The sequence below is a fragment of the Castor canadensis genome, chromosome 4 (genome assembly GCF_047511655.1).
Source record: "Castor canadensis chromosome 4, mCasCan1.hap1v2, whole genome shotgun sequence".
NCBI classification, from domain to species: Eukaryota; Metazoa; Chordata; class Mammalia; order Rodentia; family Castoridae; genus Castor; species Castor canadensis.
This window is the reverse complement of record NC_133389.1, coordinates 8,586,417-8,609,398: the sequence shown is the minus strand read 5'-3', so window position 1 is coordinate 8,609,398 and position 22,982 is coordinate 8,586,417. Positions and strand designations below refer to the sequence as shown.

General features: G+C 38.2%; 1 protein-coding gene across 1 annotated transcript in view; it reads right to left on the bottom strand.

The window, feature by feature from the left end:
• Positions 1-22,754, bottom strand: part of Cd226 (CD226 molecule) — a 72,248-nt gene extending 49,494 nt beyond the window's left edge. Inside the window, exons 1-3 of the mRNA XM_074069661.1 lie at positions 22,206-22,754; positions 13,376-13,447; positions 12,795-13,133 (exon numbers count right to left, since the gene is read on the bottom strand). Coding sequence (XP_073925762.1) covers positions 12,795-13,133; positions 13,376-13,421 — 385 coding nt within the window. The 5' untranslated portion in view covers positions 13,422-13,447; positions 22,206-22,754. The remainder of the gene's footprint in view (positions 1-12,794; positions 13,134-13,375; positions 13,448-22,205) is intronic.
• Between the last annotated feature and the right edge of the window lie 228 nt (positions 22,755-22,982).

Genomic DNA, 22,982 nt, shown 5'->3' with positions numbered 1-22,982 from the left:
TTTGATGTAAGCCTTACATTCCCTCACTAAGCTGAGACATTTAGTAAAGAGGAAAAAAACAAAAAAAAAGGAAAAGGAGCAGCTTTTTTCCCTCTGACCTTGCCTTCCTGCCCATGTAATTACCATATTCTGGGAACTTAGTAAGACTATTTTAAAGACACTTATCCTGGGAAAAATACTTGACAAAAATGACTCCTCTGGGCACAAAAAGTGTTGACAAAAAAGGAAAAGTCTTGTCAGGGATGGACATCTGTCTTGAAGGGAGCATATGTCTCAAATTTAGTAAACAGACTAACCTTGAAATCTCCAAGTCCAACTCATAAAGCAGTAATAGCAAAAAATGATTGAATGTACCAGGTGTCTAGGGCAAAAGGTCCCAAGGCAAATTAAAAACAACCCCCCAGTCCACTGTTTTACCATAAATACCCCTGATGTTAGACCACTCATGACATTTGTTATCACATGTCCCCATACCCATTTCTAAGTGTATACTGTGTTTCTATCTTCTTTTGCTTTGCTTTACTAATAAACTTTCTTGGTCTCTACCTTGATGTGAGTTAAAATTCTTTTTTGCAACAACGTCACAAACCAGATACCCATGGGCCAGGTTGAAGACTTCTCCTTTTTGGAGACGTCTTCCCTGAAGTCTCACCAGTAATAAATTCAACTATTAGAGAATTTCCAAATTTAGAACCACATAGGTAACATCTATTATTTCAAAGCAATAATGAACCCTTGCTTTAACTTACAAACTAGACAGGATTATCCTCCCTAGAATAGGAAGCCTCCATTCAACTTGCCCTGCAGGTGCAACAGGCCCAATTATTTGATACAATCCATCTGTGCTATTTGTATATAGTAACCATGATTCAGAACAATGGCTTTTCAATGGATACAGACCCTGTCAATGCTACTTTTTAAATTTCTCTCAAACACGTGCCATGCTCTCTATTCTGATCATCCCTATTGTTGATCCAACTGCGTGTTCTCCCACCTGTGTTTCTAAAATAGAATCCTACCAGTCTCTTTCATTCTAGCCTTACTTATACTTGAACTAACTCTCCATAAAATTTAATCAGCCTGACATTCCTTTCCTATTCAAAATTCTACAGTAAATGTGGTATACTATAAGCCTGTGTCTCCACCCAGGAAAACACTTTTCACTTCCTAAAAGGTAGTCATAAAAAGTTGCTCTGCTCCATTTAACTGTGTTAACACATTTCCCATGTACCAAGGCTGATGTTGAAGATTTCTCATGGTAGAGTTACTCCACCCACCCACCCCCCATTCTTCTACTGCTATATTTACAGCATCCCCTAAGTATGCAGCACTGTCCCAACAAAGTTGTAGGTAAAGGGTGGAGTGAGGGAAAATTGATAACATTTGAAAACAGCATCAACAACAAAAGTTTCTGAGGGGTCACCATAGCAAAGTCCAACAGACTGAGTGGCTTTATTCTTTCAGAAAGTTAGAAATCCAAAATTACAATGCCAACCAGGATGAGTTCTTTTGAGCCCTCTCACATTGGTTTGCAGAACATTGTCTTCTCCCTAGGTCTTCACATGGTTTTCCCTCTGTGCCCTAGTCATCTCTTGAATGGACACCAGTCATGTTGGGTTAGAACCATCCTAATGACTTCCTTCTTCCAAGCAAAAATATGGAGCTTCTGTTGATAAGAGGTCAGTTTATTTCTACCCACCCCTCCCAGGTCACCACCTGGCACCACAACCCACTTCAACTTCTATTTAGACTCCACTAGGCACTTGTTTCTAAGCACAGCAGACTTACTTTACTTTTGTGCCATTAGCACAATTTCCCTCTAGCAAGAATGCCATTCTGTAAATGACACAATTGTCCTTCAACCCCCAAAGTTCTAAGCTTCTTCTTGAGCAAACTCAAGCATCTTTCAGTTTCTGAAACATCCAGAATGCAACCTACTTTCTCTCCAGCCCCATTCCTTCCAATATGCTCATACACATCTGCCTCTTTCACCCTCTGAGTACCATGACCTCATGCTCCATGCACCCACATCAAACAAGCATCAGATTGCATTGGAATTAAGTTGCGAGCCAGAGGCCAAAGACTAAGACATTTCCCTTATGTGCCTCCATCCTCACACAGCTCCGAGCACAAGAGAGACAGTCCATACATATTTATTTTAAAAAAAGAAAGAGGGGAGGGAATGGAAAGGAGGAGATTTAGGATAGTGTTCCTTGGCTGTAATTGAGAAAGTTAAGTGGAGTCATCGTGGAGACTGCATTGTGGATCACATTCTGGAAGCAGTGGCCTGCTTTGCTCAGGACTGCAGGCTTCCCTTTTCCTTGCTACGTTCTTGTCTCCTATCTTTCTGCTTCCTGTTTGCTCAATCATCTTATGCATTGTCTGTAGGGTGATAGTTCCAAGTCATGACCAACAGAAGACCTAAAGTATTTGAAAACCTTACTACCCACCCAATGAATTCCAAATCTAGATCTTCAACCTCTGCCTTATACCTAAGCCTCTGACTAAACATGTTTTTTGTATGCTCTGCATTTAAGGAGTGCTTCTCTTGTATATGATGCTTCTCATGAGACTCTTCTTATTGGACCTCCTTTTTCCTGCCGTCCCTCCTCTCTACCCATTCAAGTGACACTCAGATTTCCAGTCCATGGTTCCTCCAAACCAGAAGTAATTTCAGTCATTCCCCAAATCTTGCTTTAGGCTTCTCATCAAGCTCTACCCTGTCATATGTCTACATGGTATACAGAAGATAACTCCCTCAGGTCATAAACTTATTAAAAACAAAGGCATTTTTATGCATTTCTTTATAGCAAATAATAAATGTCTAGTCAACGAATCTAGAAAGGGTTTACACAGTATTTATAATACCATTACCAGCATTAATCCAATGAAACAGAAATCTATACCTAAAAGTGTCATTTGAGCAACAAGGGCTAATAATTTTCCCTTTGGTTTAATTCTGCTGTTTCACTGAAAACATAATGACCAGGCTGTGTTAAGAATTAAAATTCAAACACTGTGTGAGCTCAAAAAAATGCAATCCCAGTAGTCAGTCATATTTCTGTCTTATTAAGTGTTCATTCTTTTAGAAACCATTTCTAGGATATAAGTGAAACAGAAGAAAGAAGTTATAAGCCCTATGTTATATAAATGTTCTTTATTTAATTTAAATGAGAAGCTATGTTTTTTAAAAGACAGTGAACATATATTTTAAGATGTCATGAGCTAATGGAACAGAAAAATGGTCTCATTTGTGAACATACACTAACATTACTGAGTTCTATCTCTGGGACAATAATTGAATTCCTTGGCTATTTCTCAAATAAAATATAGTATATTTATAATTATAGCACCCAATTTGAAAAGAAGAATAAATTCATTCTAGGCATGAATAAATGTCTCTTCAATAAATTTAGAAGGGGTTTATAGGTTATTTTGGCTTATTATTACAGAATGAACTGGGAATATAATCTAAATTTTTCTATAGTCTCAGGTTTCTATGAAGAAAATTACACCATACTTACAGCACACACACACACACACACACACACACACACACACACACACACACGGACACACACGGACACACAATTTCTTTCCATTCAGCCTTCCAAGAAATGGGACAAGTACGTACTAGGAACTAGTGGGCTAAAATGAGAATGTTAAATTTCTTACGTATTCTGCTAGCTAAATGAAGCATTTAAAGACAGAAACTCACACCCAGACTTCATTCTTATTGGCCATATTCTTCACTCCACTAAATTCAGCAGGCATGATGCACAGAGCTACTTACAGTGCTTGTCAATGTGACCACTGTACATTACATCGCCATCATTAGATACCTTCTCATATCAATATTGTACAAAACATGGGTCTTCCTCTCTGGGCAGATCACAAAGAAGACTGTGATTTTAAATATATAACTTGGTTAAACAGCTGAAGTCAGGGAAAATTTTCTTACATTGAGATTTATTGGATTGTGAATAATCTCTCAAAGGAAGTGTCGACAGCCTATCAGCTGAGTTATTTAATTAAAACTATTCTAGAGTAAGTACAAGAGATGTTGCCTGAGGGAGTCATTTTCCATTGATCCCTGAAGGATTGACTTGATGGTCTTAAAATTCTTAACAGTTTCACAATCTTTAATGTCTTTAGAAATAGTCTCCTACCATTTTCTCCAAGGAAAGGAAAGGCCATTCTGCCTGCAGTCTCCACTCCCTATAAAACTAAACAAAAACAAAAGCCAGCAACAAAAAGCTCAGCTTAGAAACCAAGTCTTCTTTTATGGATGCTAAATAACTGATCATGGTCACCTGACACCATGTGCTTAAAAGACAACAGAAGAGCCCCAAGAGTGCCTAGCAGGTACTCCTTCCTTCCTTCAGTTAACTTATTTTCTTGTTTGTTTTTTACACATTCAAAAATCCCATGTTTTTACTTTTATAAAATGCAAACTATAATTTTACTTCCAGCCAACAGTGTGATCTGTCCATGGGTAAATTCTTGTGAGGTTACTTTGAAGGTCACTTATACCTACTTGTTAATCTGATAGAGAAGTTTCCAAGAGCAAATGCTAGAGAACAATGCTGTAGTTTTTAGCCTTTGGTGAGAGGAATTATAAGAAACACTGATGTCTAGACAGTCTGGAGGAGGAGCCCCATCTGTGTGGGCTGAACATGTTCCATGGTGACTCCTTTGGGTACCCAAGATGTCAAGTGTCCAGCTCTTACTCATGCATGAAGCATCTTTCCCACCACTCCCAGGCACCCACAGACCCCGACACCCACTCTGCAGAGGAAATGCGTTCCATATATTGTGGTTAGCAGCCTCTTTCAGTGCTGGGTGAAGAGCAGCTGTGGTGAAGATCAGAGGAAGAGGTGTGAGTTGTCTTAATGACTGATACTAAACCAGGAAGAACCAAGAATTGAACGGTCTCCAACCAAGCTAAGAAAACATTCAGGGGCCACAGGGAAGTTGTCCAAAACTCCAGTAATAGCTCATTCTCTAGCAATTCAGCCACTACCCTACAATCATCTTGGGAATAAAAACATCCAGGAAAGGGTAGAGTTGATGCAAGTGAACAAAATGTTCATGCAAAGATACAGCCACTTACATCCTGTTTTGGGTTGCCTGAGTGCATTTTCAAATGAGTCTAAATTAAAAGTTTTCTTCTGGATTTAGCTAAGAAGTTACAAGAGAGAATTGTCTCATAGGCATAAAGATGGATGGAGTAAGTTGAGAGAGGGCTAACTCAAACAGGTAACATGACTCAGCAACGCCAAAAACAACACTGAAGCACGTACCTGTGCCTGTATGTTTGTATGTTAAGTCAACAAATCAGCCATTTAATTGCTGAGTTCAATTATGTATATAAATCTGCTTTAAAGGGTTTTTTTAATTTCTCTTTTCGATTTTTGATTACAGAGCTTTATGCCAAAGCTTGAGGACTAAATTTCATGGTGACATGGGCTTTCATGCAGGCTTAGCAAAGGGAAAGAGTCAATAAACACAACCCTGGCCAGGTGCTGGTTACGGTCTCACTGGGTCTCTGCTTCACCCCCTGAAGTGCAGAGATCATCTCCTTGCTTTCCATGAGTCTTAAAGAACTCTGTGTTATCTGCCTTCCCTCTATTCTATTTTTTTTATTAAGTAGCAGATTTTTGAGACTTTAAAATGCTTCTGTTTCATCAGTTGACTGCTTCTTATAGCTACTATTTAATATTTTTGCCTTTATCTCTAAATGAAAATCAGCTGAGATATAACATTTTACTCTAATTTTAGTCATATATGCATGTGTAAACACTGGAGCACACATATATAAAAAGGAAAACTTTATAACTTACTTCTGAGTTTGCCAGATGGGCATTAAAAAAGAATTGATAGCTTCATTTTTTTTTCCTTTGGTGGTACTTGGGTTTGATCTCTGGGCCTTGTCCTAGCTAGTACTCCATGACTTGAGCCACACTTCCAGCTCGTTTTGCTTTTAAGTTATTTTTCAGTTAGGGTCACGTGCTTGGGACCAGTCTGTCTGCAATCCTTCTACTTATGCCTCCTGCCTAGTTGGGATTTTAGACATGAACTAACAGGTCAGACTTGTTGGTTGAGATGGAGTCTCACTACCTTTTTGCCCAGGCTGGCCTCAAACCTTGATCCTCATGATTTCTTCCTCCTTAGTAGGTTGGGATTACAGATATAAACCACCATATCAGATTTTTTCTTTAAGACAGAGACTCCTTATGTAGTTTAGTCTGGCTCAAACTCCCCATCCTCCTGCCTTTAGTTCCCAGCTTCTGGGATTATAGATGTATACATGGCCCTTGGCATCATTCTTTAAAAAGTAGATTTTTAAAATCTTTTTATTTTTCTATCCACTTCATAAAAAATTTAAAGGGATCAAGATACACAGAATGGCCAAAGTTTAATGAATCCCTTTAGAACAAAACCAATATATACAATACATGAAAATGTCCAATTATGCCCTGTATATATATACATATATCTCTCTCTCTATATATATATATATCTCCACTAGAAACAAAATCACACAGAAAAAATAATAAAAGTAAAGAATGTAACATCACTCAGAAATGTCAAAAAGATAAAAACCAAGCAAGCACATACTGCTTCTGCAACAGGAGAATAAGGAGTAATCTCTCTCTGTGGCCTTTTTACTGCCTTCGGAATTTCCTTTGACAGGCAAAGTCCTTTCAGGTCTCACCATTCATTGCTTTGCACCTGCCACTAATATACAAGGTTGTGTCATTTGCATACATTTTCTTCTCTCCCGTATTTGGGATAGGAAAAAGGAAAGCATCCAGATATCTTAAGATGGACTCTAAATGACAACTGTGAAATGCATCTGACTTCCTGCACATTTTGAACTAATCAGTCCACACACTGAAATTCACCAAGCCATGAACTATAAACCAGAATAAACTACATTAATTTGTTGATATGTTCTATGTTGTTTTTTGTTCTTAAAGTCTTTTTTAAAACAGAAAATTATCTTCCAATGTAGGTTAAATTGCACCCAAAGCTATCTATTTTCTAAACAATTCTCTTGGAATGTTACTCATCCATCTTAGCATCCAAATGACTCCTTCAAGGTTAAGTTCGAACTCTATCCTCTGAATGACAATAGCGCTTATCACATTTTTGAATTACATTGGAATTTTTGATACACAATTTTTATCTCCCCTAACAGTCTGTAGACTATTCAGAGGTCCCTGTCTTTCTGTCTTCCAAGTCACTGAACATTGCTCTGAGCACTGAAGGTTCTCAGTAAAGATGAGTGAATTAGTAGAGTACAGTTCTCACAAATCCACAAACCCACTTATAAGAGCCAGATCTAGGACACATCTCCTCTTTCCAGCTTTGAATTCTGACCTCACATCGACACTAGGAAAAGTAGTGATCACACCGGTGCCACGTGGTGGAGAGGCCTCCATAATCTTTAAGTCCTTATCATGTGATTTCTCAGAACTGCCATCAATTCTGGGCCCCTAATATTAAAAGAATAGTGGCCCTCAAAGACAAGTGCCACCAACCAGCCACATACATGTGACACTGCATAAACAGCTGCTGTGTCAACTGCCAGCACCAAGGCAAAGGACACTAGGCTTGCAGGGAATAAGGATCAGAGGCCTTTTAGAGTGAGCACAGAAGGTGCTGAGAGCCCGAGCCCCCAGGAGAGAATGCAACCTTAAAAGGGAGATAGTAAGGAGTGTCTCTGTGCCCAAAGTGAGATAAGTAGACTGGAATATGGAAGAACGCAATCAGGAGACTATGTGATACAACCAACACAAAGTACCTCCTGTGCGTGTGAGATCAATAGCTCAGCTGTTCTGCATCCCCAATCTCCCTCCCCTGCTTCTCCCCTTTCGCTGTGCCTGCTACGCTTTTACAAGAAGTGCCCTCCCGCACTTCTGCAACCATCCTCCAAACTATGGCCTTACACTTCTCCTATCCATTCCTATCCATTAGTACTTTCTTTGTTACCATCGTTCTCACATATGCTGGGTGAACATTCAAAACACATTCTCTTTCTGGACATTCTTCTGGTTTATTGCTCATAATCTCAATAGGCAGCTGATCAAAGGCAACTTTACCCTAGTGCACCTGAAACAGACTTCTTTCCTCTCTTCCAAGCCAAGTTAGTCTCCTAATTTCCCATCTTTTAAAAATAAATCCAACCAGGCAACAGTGGCTCACACCTGTAATCCTAGCTACTAAGGAGGCAGAGTTCAGGAGGACAGCAGTTCAAAGCCAGCTCAGGCAAATAGTTCATGAGACCCTATGTCAAAAACACCTAACACAAAAAGGGATAGCGAAGTAGCTCAAGGTGAAAGCCCTGAGTTCAAGCCCCAGTACCGCAAAAAAATAAAATAAAATAAAAAATAAATCCATAATTTTTCAGTCCTTGGATCATAAAAATTCAAAATCATTCTTGGTGTATCCCTCTCTCTGACTTCTAGTCCAAATCAAAATGACAATTAGACAATATCATCGTACAGCTGCTAAAAAAAATTTCACTCAAGTTCTTTTTCTTCATTTTTACTAGAAAGTCAATAGATTTGAAAAAAATGTTATGAAACAGTTTTGAGACAAGTGGGAAATAAAAGAGCAATGTTTGAAAATTACCCTGACTATGGACTTTGAATCTTGGTCTCCTCTTCGGATTCTATCCTCTTCCTATGTGGAACTTGGAACTTCACTTTTCTTTCTAGTGGTACCATTTGTCTATATATAAATAACATATTGTTTGGTTTTACATGTCTGTAAACTTTAAAGGACAGGAATCATACCTTTATTTATTTTTCTGCAATTTGCTTACTTCCCTCAATATGATTTCCACATGGTTCAGCTCTGTTGGTGAGCACAGCGATAATTCATTCCCTTCTGGGAATGCAGAGTATCCTGTTGTATCAATGGTCCCAACACATTTGCCTTGTCTACTGTTGATAAGTATTTAGGATCATATCAAATTTTCACTATTACAATCACTGTTGCTATAAATGCTGTTGTATATTTCTCCTATTCCTGGGCAATCTCTAAGATACCAAACACTGGAATTATTAGATAGTAGGATAAGTGGTTCTTTAACCAGCTAACGCCATATCATTTTCCAAAAAAGATGTGTTGGTTAATTGTGTCACCTTAGTGAGTGTTTTTGGATGAGACTATCATTTAAATCAGTGAATTTCGAGTAGGCAGATTGTCCTTCAATCGTTGAAGGCCTGAATACAACAAAAAGACAGCCCTCCCTAAGCAAGAGGGAATCCTCTGACAGCTTGGGACTTTCTCTGTGTCATCAGCTCCCCAGGGTCTCCCATGCAGCAGATCTGGACCTCCTAACTCCACAATTGCATGCACCAGTTCCTTATATTAAACTCTTTCTGCGTATATACTTATCCTATTGGTTCTGTTTCTCTGAAGAACCCTGACTAATATAATAGAAATACCAAATTACACTTTTACCGGCAGTGCTTAAGTATTCCAGCTTATAGAATCCTATTTGTTTAGCCTGATCTTAACATCTTCCCATCCTACAGGCTGCAACTAATTAAATCTTCCAGGAAGTGAAAAACAAATTGGATTGTTTGTCTCCCTCTAAAAATGTTCAGCGATATTCCATGGTCTACATTACTGAAGTTCAGACTCCATCCAGCACATTAAAGTCCAGGCTTTGCTAACTTCCCAGGTTCATCTTTAGCATTCTACTGCCCTGATGGGCTGCAATTTCATTTTTGAACATAGAATCTACTGTACAAAAATCTTACCTGAGACCCCAAAAAATCACATGTTGACTCCTTTGCTGATGCAGGCAAGGAGAAGTCCCACACTCACAGGCTATTCCTCAATCTTGAGGCCACCTCTTGTGGGAGTGAACCAAACAGTAGGGCACTGCAACCTACTGAATACAGCCATTCCTTTTCCCCTGAATGAACTTTACACTTCCACTGCGCTCTTCTCTCTGCCATAAGCAAGACGCTCCACTCTCTCTTCCTTCTCTCCTTCCCTCATCACAGCCTCTGTATTAAAAACCATTTCCCATTCCGCAAGGTCCATCATGACTTTTCTGTACCTTGAGCTGCCCTGATTCATTCTGCTGGAGTCAAGTTTTTCTCTGCTTTGCTTCTGGCCTTTGAGAAACATCAACAGGGTTTTCCCTTGCACTGAGTCTCGGGAGTTAGTTACCAACCCAAATCTAGTGTCTTCAGCTGGGTGATGGAAAATGCACCTCTGCATGGTTTTTCATAAGTATTAAGTGAAACATTTGGTTGCTTCATATAAAATAGGTACCCAGTAAAAGTTAGGCAGTAGAATATTTGGAGTGGGTCACCCTTAGAAAGGGGATTATTTCTATAAATAGAATTGCATTTATTTTCACTGACTACGAAGGCCAGAGATACAGGGGAGACAGTGGTTTTGCCAGGACCCTGCTTCCATCACAAACTCTGCCATAAAATGACTGTCTTGAAATGTTATCTCCAAAGTCACCTCAGCATATTTTCCCATGAACTAGGTAAAATAAATGCAGCGATTGTTACTGTTAAATTGTCTAAATTTGTTGGTAGTTAAGAAATATATGTTCTGAAACTAGCACATATTTTTAAAGAATTTTGGACTGATAGTACCATTTAGCCAAAACAAGACATCCAATTTGCTCAACTCTAGGCTAAAGCTTGAGGGGAAGGAGGAAGGAAAGGATATGTAATGGCCAATATCTACTCCTTTGACAGTCCAGGGGGCTCATGTCCCCAGGCTGTCGCTTGCTATCTAATTACAACTTTACCCAATGGGACACATATAGAGCTTGAAGCCCCAGAAAAGTCATTAGACCTCTCTACATCTCAGTGTTCTCACCTGTAAAATCAGGGTAAAGTCCACATTCAAGTGAGCAGTGTAGGTTAAATAAAAAAATCTCTATAGGACACTGGAGTAAAATTCATCATCCATACAAAGCAGCACAGAGAACAGGTGGCACAATTCCTTCATCCATTTGAATTTCTTAAAATGTATTATAAAAATTAATGTTAAATAGATAATCAACTCCTCCTTTATATTATACAAAAATGCAATATTTATAGACCCTAGTATGTTGCTAATAAAGCACAAAAGGAAAATTTTAGGTAAAATTTTTGAAATAAAACTAGCATAGTGTTTAAACTTGCTCTCATCTTAAGGTGAAAAAAAAATGTAGCATTCCAAATCTCAATAGGGTAGAGGATCCTAGCTTCCCATTCCATCAATATAGTCTTCAAAAATATAAATAATCAAAACAATAAAAAACAGCAACAAAACATGCTACAGGATAGCATCACTATTCAAGCCAGGTGAAGAGTGAGCACCCATTTTTCTGACTAGCAATTAAATGAACATTTCACCTTTGATTTAAAAAAAGTAAAGATTCAGAGGTTTTCCTTTCCTAACCTAAAAAATAAGAGGTGAAATAAATCTGAATGATAGAAATATGAAAATATTTCCCAAACTGTTCATGCACGGTGCTAAAATTCCTTCCTTCGTGCAGCAGTCATCTGGACAATTGAGCTCCATACTCCATCCTTAGCTCCCAGAAAAGGCCAAGCAATGTGTTTTCAGTTGGTTGCCCTTTGACAGACATCAAAATACCTGACTTGTGACCAAAATTGCAAAAACTGGCCATGCAAGACAAAGAAGGGACACCCCTTTGAGCCCCAAATCACATGTGGAATGATTTACCTTATTTCAAGATTCTTACTAATTCACTCCTTCAATTGAAAGATTGGTCAAAAGTGAACTATAAACTAAAGGCTTGCAAATAAACCGAACAGATGTCTGCACACAGCAGAAAATGGATTCTTGCGAGGCAAAATGAAGTCTTTAATAAGTAAGTGTTTGGTTAAATAAATTTTGTGAATTGATACCCTATAAGCCTTTTCCATATACAAAATTAGCCTTTAGTTTATCTGTACCCAAGAAAAGGGGAAACCAACATGAGCCACCAGCACCCAGCAATACCTTCAATTCTTGATGACCATGGGCCTAGTTCTTTAAACTAGGCTTAATTTAAAGATTTTTAAATGGTTCCTTGAACTATTCAACAAAGAGAGTAGCATTATTAACTTCATTTATTTTCAGGAATCTGAGATTCAGAGACAATGAGCCATTGACACAAAGCTGTACAGAAAATAACAGCTGCAAAACCCAAGCTTTTTCCATATACCATGCTCACTCCATTTGGCCAATATTAGAAGACCAAACCACATTCACTGGTAGATACAGCAGAAAATGGCCTAAGAAATCATTAGACTCTTTCTGGTATGATAGCTAGTGGTTTCTGAAGAAAAAATCCTCTCTAGCCACATGTAGATGGGGTGAAAGATGGAACCGATATTTGAACCCTGACTAGGAGTCACTAATAATTTCAAATTAAGACCATGTGGAGAGGACTCCCAATATCCAGGGGTTGAAGTGAGTGCTCAGTGCCTAGCAAAAAAAAAATGATACTACACCACTGGATAAAGCAAAGAAAGGGGAGGAGGGGCTCCTGGCCCTTAAGTCCACATGGTGCCAACATCAATTTAGGTGAAATGTGAGAAACATTTCTACCCAGAACTGACAGCACATTAAGAAAAATGGAATTGCCTCACAGTATCACTCCTTTGAAACAATGGCATCATAGAATCTAGCAACAGAATTGGGGACTACAATGGAATTGTGACTACAAGGTTAGGATCAAAGTGGGCTTCTACATGGGCATTATAGAATTAAATATTGCAGGTGGATGAAAGGAAAATAAAACTTGCACTTACCTGCCTGGATCACCTGTGTTGTCTTTTCCCAAGTTCCATGTGGGAAAATGTGAAAAAAGCAGGAATAGATGCCAAGGTCAGCTTCAGAGGCATTATAAAAGAAAAGGGTAATAACGTTGGGAGCCATTGTTGAGTTTACATAGTAAACCCTATCAGCATAGGGCTTCCTTATTTGTATACCAAAAGCAGGGCTAAAGATGCCTATGGGATCTTTCTGCATCCCAATGATCTTGAACCACTCCAGCTGGGTTAAGGTTTCAGTCAATGGATACGCACATTCTAGGATCATATTCTCAGTAAGTTTAACAGTCGTGTCCCAAAATATCTCTTCACCTAGAGCTGAAATATACAACACCACACAAATTCAGTTAGACCTGATGATGAAAACAACAAATAAATAAAATTTCCAAGACCAAACGTACAATAAATTGAGAACATGGTGAAGGCTGACAGTTTCTATTGCTGACAGTTGACATTTGAAACTTTTAGTTTTTCTGAACAAGTGAGAAATCATCTAAGAAGTTCTGCAAGACCAAAAAGAAGCAAAACTTGTAAATGAAGACATAAAGATTAGCTTTTACCTTTCTGTACATGAAGAATAGCCAAAAGGAAAGTAAGATAATTCATCTCTGGAAAACGTCTGGAAGGCTGGTCTATAAAAAAAAAAAAAAATTGTATAGTGTTACATGCACAGCCCAGCACGATGCACTGTTTCCTTCCTCCCAGATTTTATCAGCTGCATCTTCTTTTTTTGAAGTATGAGCACAGGAAAGAGGTCTTAGCTTCAAAAGCAGGTTTGCTCTCTCACAAGGATGGGCAGCTTTGCGTATTTCTCTCTGGGAAATAGCTTATTTTCAAGATCTCATTTTCTACAAAGATTCATTCATTCAAAAAACATCATCTGTATGGCTCTGTTCTAGGCAGGGAGGATAAAACAATACAGTTTAAAAATCTCTTGCCTTCATGGAACTTACATTCTAGTGAGAGGAAATAGAAACTAAAATTAAGAGATTAAAACAAAATACATAATAAGTTAAAGGTGGTAAGTGCTTAAGAAAAATAAAGCAGGAATGTGGTGGTGCATCTTGTTAGATGGGAAGATCCAAGAAGTCCTCGCTGAGCTGAGATCAGAACAGAGAATGAGGGTTAGTGGGAGGAGACTTGTGGCACCCACAGCCCCTCAGGTGTGGCCGTCTTGCCATCTATATCACTGGGCTAGATAGCATCAGGAATTTGTTTTGGCTGTGATCAACAGACCATGGAAGGCCACCCAAAGAATGGCAGCCTAAGGCACATTCTATCATATTTCTAGATTTTTAACTTTTTATTTTGAAAGAACTGTAGAGTCACAAGGAGTTACAAAGATAGTTCAGAGAGATCCAGTGCACCCTTCAACCAAATTTCCCCAATGGTTACATCATCATCCAACTATAACACAACATCAAAACAGGATTCATTTGTTTGGGGTCTCAATCCTCTCTTCTCTTGTAAAACAACCATTCTAATTCTTAAGACTTTGTGAGGGATATTTAACATGTCAGAATAAAAAATTATAACTCTATAAAAAGAGGAATTGCATACCACTTGGTTCTCCTGGTAGAGTCAAAACTAAAAAGGTAATAAAAATTGAGAAAAGGGGAGCAGGAATCACTGAAGATAATTCTGCCTAATGCAAACTTTGAATTTTATGTGTGATTCAGTTCAAAAGATTATCAATGACTCCAAATCAATAGTTGATGTGGGAATGTTTTCAGAAATATGAAATACACAATGTAAGGAGAATCAAATTCAATTATAATGTACACTTGTGATAATGTATGTTTAAATAGCATTCTATTTTCCATAAAGTTTTCACATCTATGATATTATCTGTCCCTCTAATCATTTTACTAGAAACTAGAGCTTTCTTGTAACTCTATTTATAAGTAACTCAATGCAACAATTACCCTAAATTTTGCTACTTTAAGCTGGGTGCCCTGCTCCCTTGGAAATACAAACATGAGTAAACCATGGTCTTTGTCCACAAGAGATACATAACATAATAGACAGAAAGACTTAAAAGGAAATGTGTGGCAATAAACTTGATAATTTCTATACAAATTATTTGATGAGGTTTTTGACACCCTAAAGAGGGAACAATTCATTCTAATTAATTTGGGAAAAGTTTCATAGACAAAGTGGGAGGAGACAAAAATGTGCCCACAAAGAACATTTTCAGGAAATGGTGTGACTACAGTCTAAGTGTGAAACTATAGTCTAAGAGGTGTGACTAGAGTCTAGATCTGTGACTACAGATGAGGGGTGCTTCCTAATCTAAGGGTGTGACTGCAGCCTGGTAGCATAATTGCATAACTATAGTCTAGGGATGTAAATAAAGTCTAGTGATATGGCTACAATCTAAGAATGTCACTATAGTTGTGGGGTGTGACTACAGTGTAAGGATATGACTATAGTCTAGAAAGTAAAGAAGTGACCAAAAATGAAGTTGAGTCTGGGTTGAAAAGTGTCTTTTATGACGTACATAAGAAATTGAACTTGGTGATTAGAAACCACGGACTCTTGCTTACATTTGCTCCAGCACTGAGCACAGTTCCTGGGACACAGTAGGCTCTCAGTAACATTTCTTATGTAAACACAAGTATGGAAGTAACATGGAGCCTTTTATTATCTTATGAATCTAAATGTAGACATTTTTACAGTTTTTGAAAGATAACTTTGGTCACTGTGGAGAATGGAGAAGAACTTGAGAAAATATGAGTTGAAAAATTCATTTTATTCATCAGACCTTAATTACAAGACTTTATCTGAACAGGCACCAACAAAAAGAAGACTATAAAACCTGAGTTAGACCAAGCTCCAAGAATTCCTACCTCCTCAAAACAGGGTCCTACAAACTGCTCTCATGTACTCACTATATCCTGTCCCAGACCTATGTGCCTTCACACACACCCCTCACATAGCCACTCACCCACACTCATGTTCACAAGCATGCACTCACACATATCACCCATTCATTTATGCATGCTCTCACATACATTCATATCCACACATCCACTCACACGTGCTCACAGTTGCACACATGCACATACTCATACATACATGTGCTTGCCTCACACATGCTTATACTCACACACCTGCACACACACTGTCCCCACATACACACACACACACACACTTTCTCACATATACACACAAACACATGCTGTGCCTGGAGTGATTTTGTAACACACAGTGTGGTGCACAAAATCCAAAACACTCAATCTTTGCAGAAACAGTCTTCCAATCCCTAGTCTAGGTAGAATAAACAGACATTGCACAAACAAATATAGAAACAAATGCATACTTACAAAATGCACTTTTTTTTTACAAAAAACTTATTTTTACAAAATGATGTTATGAAGAAAAAGAATTTCATGTTGGCACAAGAGAGAGTAATGAGGTCAGCAGCTGATCCAAGACCTGCTTTAGGAATTATGGCTGGGAAAGGTTTCCACAGGAAGTCATCTGTGTGCTGAAACCTGAAGAACCAGGAGGAATTAGCCAGGTGAAAAGTACAGCCAGGTGCAAGAACAAGCATTCCAGTAGATAGGAGAACAGGCTCCAAGTCAGACAGTGGGAGTTTGTCAAAGTTGTTGTAACTGGGACAATGAAGAGGAAATGGGGACAGTAAATGACAGGATATTAGACTGTGTAAACAGATGTAAGATTATGTTTGCCTTTGTGGGCTTCTAATATGATTTTAAGAGCAACTGAAGTCACCAGATTGATTGTTTTAAATTCATAGAAGAGTAACTCAACTTCACCCATTTCCCATTCCACACTTCTACAGAAGTTTGACTTTGTTTGGGTTCTACTCATTTCCCAGCACAGGGATATTAAGAAAAACCTAAGCTATTCCACTGACAACTGTGTCTGATTTGGAGGGAGGGATGGAGAGGACAAACATGGCCTGAATTTATCCCATCAGAATGAAAGAATTTATTGACATTCCTTACCAAGAAAAGAGGTTATCTCTCACTCACCCATTAAATGTGAAGAAGAAAGAATTCTTCCTCAGTGACTACAGGTGGCCATCTTGAAGGAAATTAGCTTGAAGACAAATAGGATGGCAGAAGATGGGAATAAACTTGGGTCTCAGGTGACATCATTGACCTACTGAATCTATCAACTCTGAGGTTTGAAATATGTAGTGATACAATAAATTTCCATGTTTTATAAGCCAGTTATGAAGATTCTATTACCTGCATCCACATGCATCTGAACTAGTACAATGGTTCTGGCTGCTATATGAAGATAAGTTTGGAAAGGAGCAGCATAGGTATCAAACTATTAGAAATTATTATTGTGATCCAACCAAGATAGAAAGTGGCCTGGACTAACATAATTTCTATGAAAATAATGATAAATGAACCAACTGCAGGAGATTACCCATTATCAAAGAGAGATACAATAATGGGAATCCTTAACTATGTGTCCTAGGCAAGGTTCAGTCAGGACAACATGCCTATGAATTCAAAGGAGGGTACTTTCTAGTTTATAGGAGAAAAAACAAAAAAGACTGGTAGCAAGACAGGTCAAATAAGAGCATTAAGAAAAATCTATTTCTGCCCTTAGGGTTGGAGCGTCCAGGAAGAAATAGGACTGCACACCATGGAAGTTGCTCATTAAAGCTACCTTAGAAGAGATGAAATCCTTCCTGAAACATGGGAAAAGGTCAAAGAATGAACTTGTCAGAAAAAAAAAAAGACAAGTAACAGATAGGGAAGCTGTGATCAGAGAATTTAAAGTACTAATAGTGAAAGATAACTAAGAAAAACCCATGGTTAACATCATACTAAATGGTGAAAGTCCACTGAGATTAGGAACAAGCAATGATACCCAATTTCCTGCTGCTACTCCTACTGTATTAAAGGCCTTACCCAGAGAAAATAGTCCAGAAAAAGAAATGAAAGGTGCCCAAATTACGAAGGAAAAAGTAGAATTGTCCCTATTCACTGATGGCATGACCTTGTATGTAAATATGCTAACAAATCCACCAAAAACTATTGTTACTTAACAAATTCAACAAAGATGCAAGGTAGAAGATAAACACATGCAATCCTAACAACATTAGCAATAAAGGACATGAATGGGAAGCCAAGAAAACAATTCCACTTATAATAGCAATAGAACAAAATACATACGAACAAATTTACCAAGAAGGTAAAATAATTTAAATTGAAATTTCAAAATATTGCTGAAAGAAATTCAAGAAGAACTAAGTATGGAAAATACAAATTAAGAAATATTCCTAAAAGATATCCCTTGTTCATGAATTAGAAAATATAATATTGTTGAGATGGCAATATTTCTCAAAGAAATCTATACCTTCAATGCAATCCCTACTAAAATTTAAATGGTCTTTTTTGTAGAAATGGAAAATCTGATCCTAAAATTCAAACAGCATTGCAAGAAGCCCTGAATAGCTAAAACATTCTTTGAAAGACAAGGTTGGAGGGATTACACTTCCCAATTTCAAAGCTTTGTACAAAGCAAGAAACAGTGTGATACTGGCATAAAGATAAACATATAAAGTGATAGAGTATTAGTGACAATCAAAAACTACAACCATACATCTATGGCCAATTAATTTTCAACCAGGTGTCAAGATCATTCAATGGGGAAAAATAGTCTTTTCAGAAAATGGTGCTGAGACAACTGGATAACTACACTCAAAAGAGTGAACATGGACTCCCACTTCTCACCACATATACAAATCATGTCAAAAACGAATTGACATAAATATAAGAGCTAGAAGTATAAAATTCTTAGAAGAAAACATAGATGTAAATCTTAATGATCTTGGAGTTGACTATAGATTCTTAGCTATAACATGAAAAGTATGAGCAACAAAAGAAACAAAAAACAAATCAGACCTTACCGAAATAAAAACTTGTGCATCAAGAACACTTTCAAGGGTTGGGGGAGGGTGTGGAGATGGCCCAAATAATGTATACACATGTAAGTAAATACAAAAACAATAAAATTAAATTTAAAAAAAAGAATTTAACAACACCCTCACAAAAAAGAACACTTTCAAGAAAGTGAAAGACAACCTACATAACAGAAGAAAACACTCACAAGTCAAATATCTGGCTAGAGTCTAGTTTCCAAAATATATAAATAAGTTATATATATATATATATCTTACATTTCAATGACAAAAACAAGCAACCCAACTTTAAAAATGGGAAAAGTATGTGAATAGATATATCTCCAAAGATTTACAGTTGCTCAAAAAGCAGTTTAAACGATGCTCAACATCATGAATCATTAGGAAAGTACAAACAAAAACTACAATGAGAAATCCCTTTCTCCTCAGGCATCCACAAAAAAAAAAAAAAAAAAAAAAAAAGAAATCCCTTTCTACCTAGCAGAATTGTTAAAACCAATAATCGAGAAAATAGCCATGTTGCAGAGAAATCAGAAACTTTGTGCACTGCTGATAGGAACGCAAAGTGGTGCAGCTGCTGAGGGAAATGGTTTGCCAATTTCTTAGAAAGTTAAACAGGATTATCATATGATCAGACAACTCCACTCTTAAGTATATATATAGGCCAAAGAATTGAAAACAGATGAACAAATACTTCTACACCAGCATTCACAGCAAAACCATTCACAAGAGCCAGAATGTGAAAACAACACATCCACCAACTGGCAAATGGAAAAATTAATTTTAGTGTATATATACATGCTATAATATATATTATACATGATATATACATGATATGCATAACATATATACATTATACATGAAGTACAATATTTTATACATATGTAATATAATATGCAATAATATGTTATTCACTAGTATGCCCTATTATATGTATTATTGTGTATATATTATTGTCTAGTATTACAGTACAAGGGAATATTATTCAGCCATAAAAGGAATGCAAGTACTGATTTGTGAATGAATCCTGAAAACATGCTAAGTGAAAGCTGACACATATGGTCACATATGATAGGATCCCATTTATATGAAATATCTAGAATAGGCAAATCTGTAGAGATTGCAGATTGGTGGTTTCCAGGGTCTAGAGGGAGGAGAAAATGGGAACAAGTACTTAAGGAGTGGGGTTTTCTTGGAGGATGCTGGAAATGTTTTGAACTTGATGAAGATGATCATTCTAGAACATTGTGAAGGTACTATTTACCACTGACTCACACACATTAAAATGGTTAATTTTATGTTACATAAATTTCACCTCAGTAAGAAAACTTACTACTAGTGAGTAGCAAGAAGCAAATGCACCCCGGTTCCTTCCAACTGCAGAAGCCACACATTTCATTGTTGTCCGTGTACTGACTAATACCACCCTGATCCTTAAACTACCCTGGTTCATAGTGCAAACTGAGCCATGCAATACATTCTAAGAACAGAGCACAGAGGCACAGTATGTCACACTTCCATGGTAACAGTTGGAAATGATGCAAAAGATCCTAGTCAGGTTGTTCAATAAATGATGTAAAAAAAAAATCAAGTGCTTGCTAAATGTGTGTGTTCAGGAAAAGAAAGGAGGTCAGGGTTGTGTGAAGTGTGACAGATGTACAAATACCTATGACAGTGACTTGCTGCGGATCCTACAGGAAATGAGATGGAGCAGCATTCTCTAACCTCAGGCCCTAAGGGAACTTCCTCTCTCTATAAGAAGATACCAGGTATGTGGGAGGAGACTGAGAAAGAATGTTAGTTGAGAATAAGTTGTAATGTCCCCTTCATTACCAAGACCCCCAAGGCCAACTGATTCAGAGATGATGAGACCACATGTGTACTTGCATTCTGAAACTGAGGGAACTAGGGGGGTCACAGATTCTCACAAAAGGCTCAGACAGCCTTGTGGCTGAAGATAAAGTTCAGCTGCTCAACTTTGCTCAAGATAAGTCTATTTATCAACATCTAACCAGAGACAAAGACTGTGCTCAAGCTATTTTTGTGGTGCCCGCAACCATTTTTTGCATGAGTTATGAAGGGGTTTTGGGTTGAGGTTTTTTTTTTTTCTAATAGAGCTGTGTGTATAAAAGAGCTTTGTCCTCAAGGAAGCCATTAATCAAAATATTACTGGGTTTCTCTGCTATTTAAAATGTCTCAGCTAAGCACATGTTCTCTTGAGCTTCCTCTGAATGTGGACTCCTGGTGACCTGAGTGACCATCCTGTTCCCCGTCCACACAGATGGGAACTTCTCCATCTCCTTGGCTTCATGCTTCTTCTGTCTGTAGTAAGGTCTGATTCTTTAGGGGTCTCTACCACATCTGCACATTGAGAGGATTCTAGTCTTCATTCATTACCACAATAGTGCTTTTCTAGTTCTCACTAAAACACCTGATGGTACCTTTCCACATTCATTCAGACAGCTGCCCACCTGCTGGACTGCAGACCCTTGCAAAGCAGAAAGTTCTGGCTGTTCTGGGAACACAAGGCAAGGCTAAGAAGATCACAAATGTGAGGAATTTTGCTTCTGCTCTTTTTCTCGGGTTCAAGTGGTTGACTGTGCCTCTGCTGGGCTGCTTTAGCTAACGAGAGGCACATGCTTCCTTCCAGCAAGGCATCCACAGGAGCACCACAACTTCAGTGTCTGCTTCTTGTACCAGCAAATCTCCATAGGAGATCTTTTCAATGAAGAAGATGGGTCTCCCCTAACCATCACTCCCTTAGAACTGGAGCAACACATACATCCGCCCCCCAGGAGTTAGACTACCACTGAGTCCATCCATATCCGGTTACATGCAAACCCAAATCTTTAGTTTAAGTTCAGCAGGCATCCTCAAGGACAGAGTCTGCAAACTATGGCCCATAGGACAAACCCAGCCCGTGGTCTGATTGAGTTGAGTTGAACACAACCTTTCCCGTCCGTTTGCAGGTTGTCTCTGCTGAATCATGTTGAGTTGTGGCAGACAACATTTGGCCAACAAGTAAGCATTAGCTACTTGGCCCTCAACAGAACAAGTTTGCTAACCCTTGCACAGTATAATAAGTCTTTAGATAGAAGACAGTTATTATTTAATTTATCCTTACTTCATCCTTCTTGAGAAAAGGAAAGTTAAGACTAACAGCTCAGACACTGGTAAAATTAGCTCGATTTTCTTATTTTTGAGAACAATACCATTGAAATTATGATAAATACAATTATAGAAGCTGGCAGAGTAAAAGTACTTAAATGGCACCCATTGACTAAAAACTATGCCCGTCCTTAAACTCACAGGTTCATAGAGTATCAACCAGTCAACTAATCACAGCTCCCCTCTAGCTTTCCCTTCCTGCTAGTCTGCTTGTCGTACAGTTTTCCTGACAGCCCCTACCCTTTCTCACATTGAATTTATGAAGTGTGAATCCCACCACATCCAGCCTTTTGTCTGAGAGGGCCACTGACCTTGAGATGTAGGTGCTGCTTGCTCTGACTCTTCTTCCAGCTGTGTGTTGGTTAAGGGCTTCCTGTTTATTGTGTCCTCTCTGCTCCAGCCCCAGGGTCACTGGCCAGCTCCCTGTTGTTACGTCCCTTAGCACTGCAGGAACAGCCAAGAGCTTCCCCTGTTCTTGAGCTCTTCTTTCCACCAGACCATCTCCTCATAGTGGCTGAAGTAAAGTACTAATATTCTGTGAAGCAAGGGTTTGTGAAATCCAGAAGTCTCCCTGCTTCTGGGAGCATCTTTACTATTTCAGATACTCAGAATCATTCCTACTCATGCTTCCTCTTTTGCCTCCTTAGACTCTACAAGTTGGAAGGAAGCACTTCTCACACCCTTTCTAATCTAAATTGAAACTACCTACAAAAAAAAAAGTTCGCTTCTTTGCCTTTTCTTCCCCATTTTTTCCCTGCCAATCAAAGCACAGTATATTCAGCAGTCTCTTAAGTTCAGGAAACTTTCTTATCTCTACCCTTATCTAAACATACATGTTTCCAGTCCTATCTCTCTCTCTCTCTCTCTTTGTCTTCCATTCTCTGACAAAAAAAAAAAAAGTTTGTGACCTATTTAGCAGCTTCTGTGTTTTAGGAACACTTTAGTTTCTCAGCTGGACCAGAGGACCACAATGTTACTTGTATTTATTGCTTTGATTTACTAAGCTACAGATGTTCCCAAATGGTTAAACTACCGATTGAAGACTTGTGGCTGAGGCTTGAGTTCACGCAATTCATAGAAATACAAGA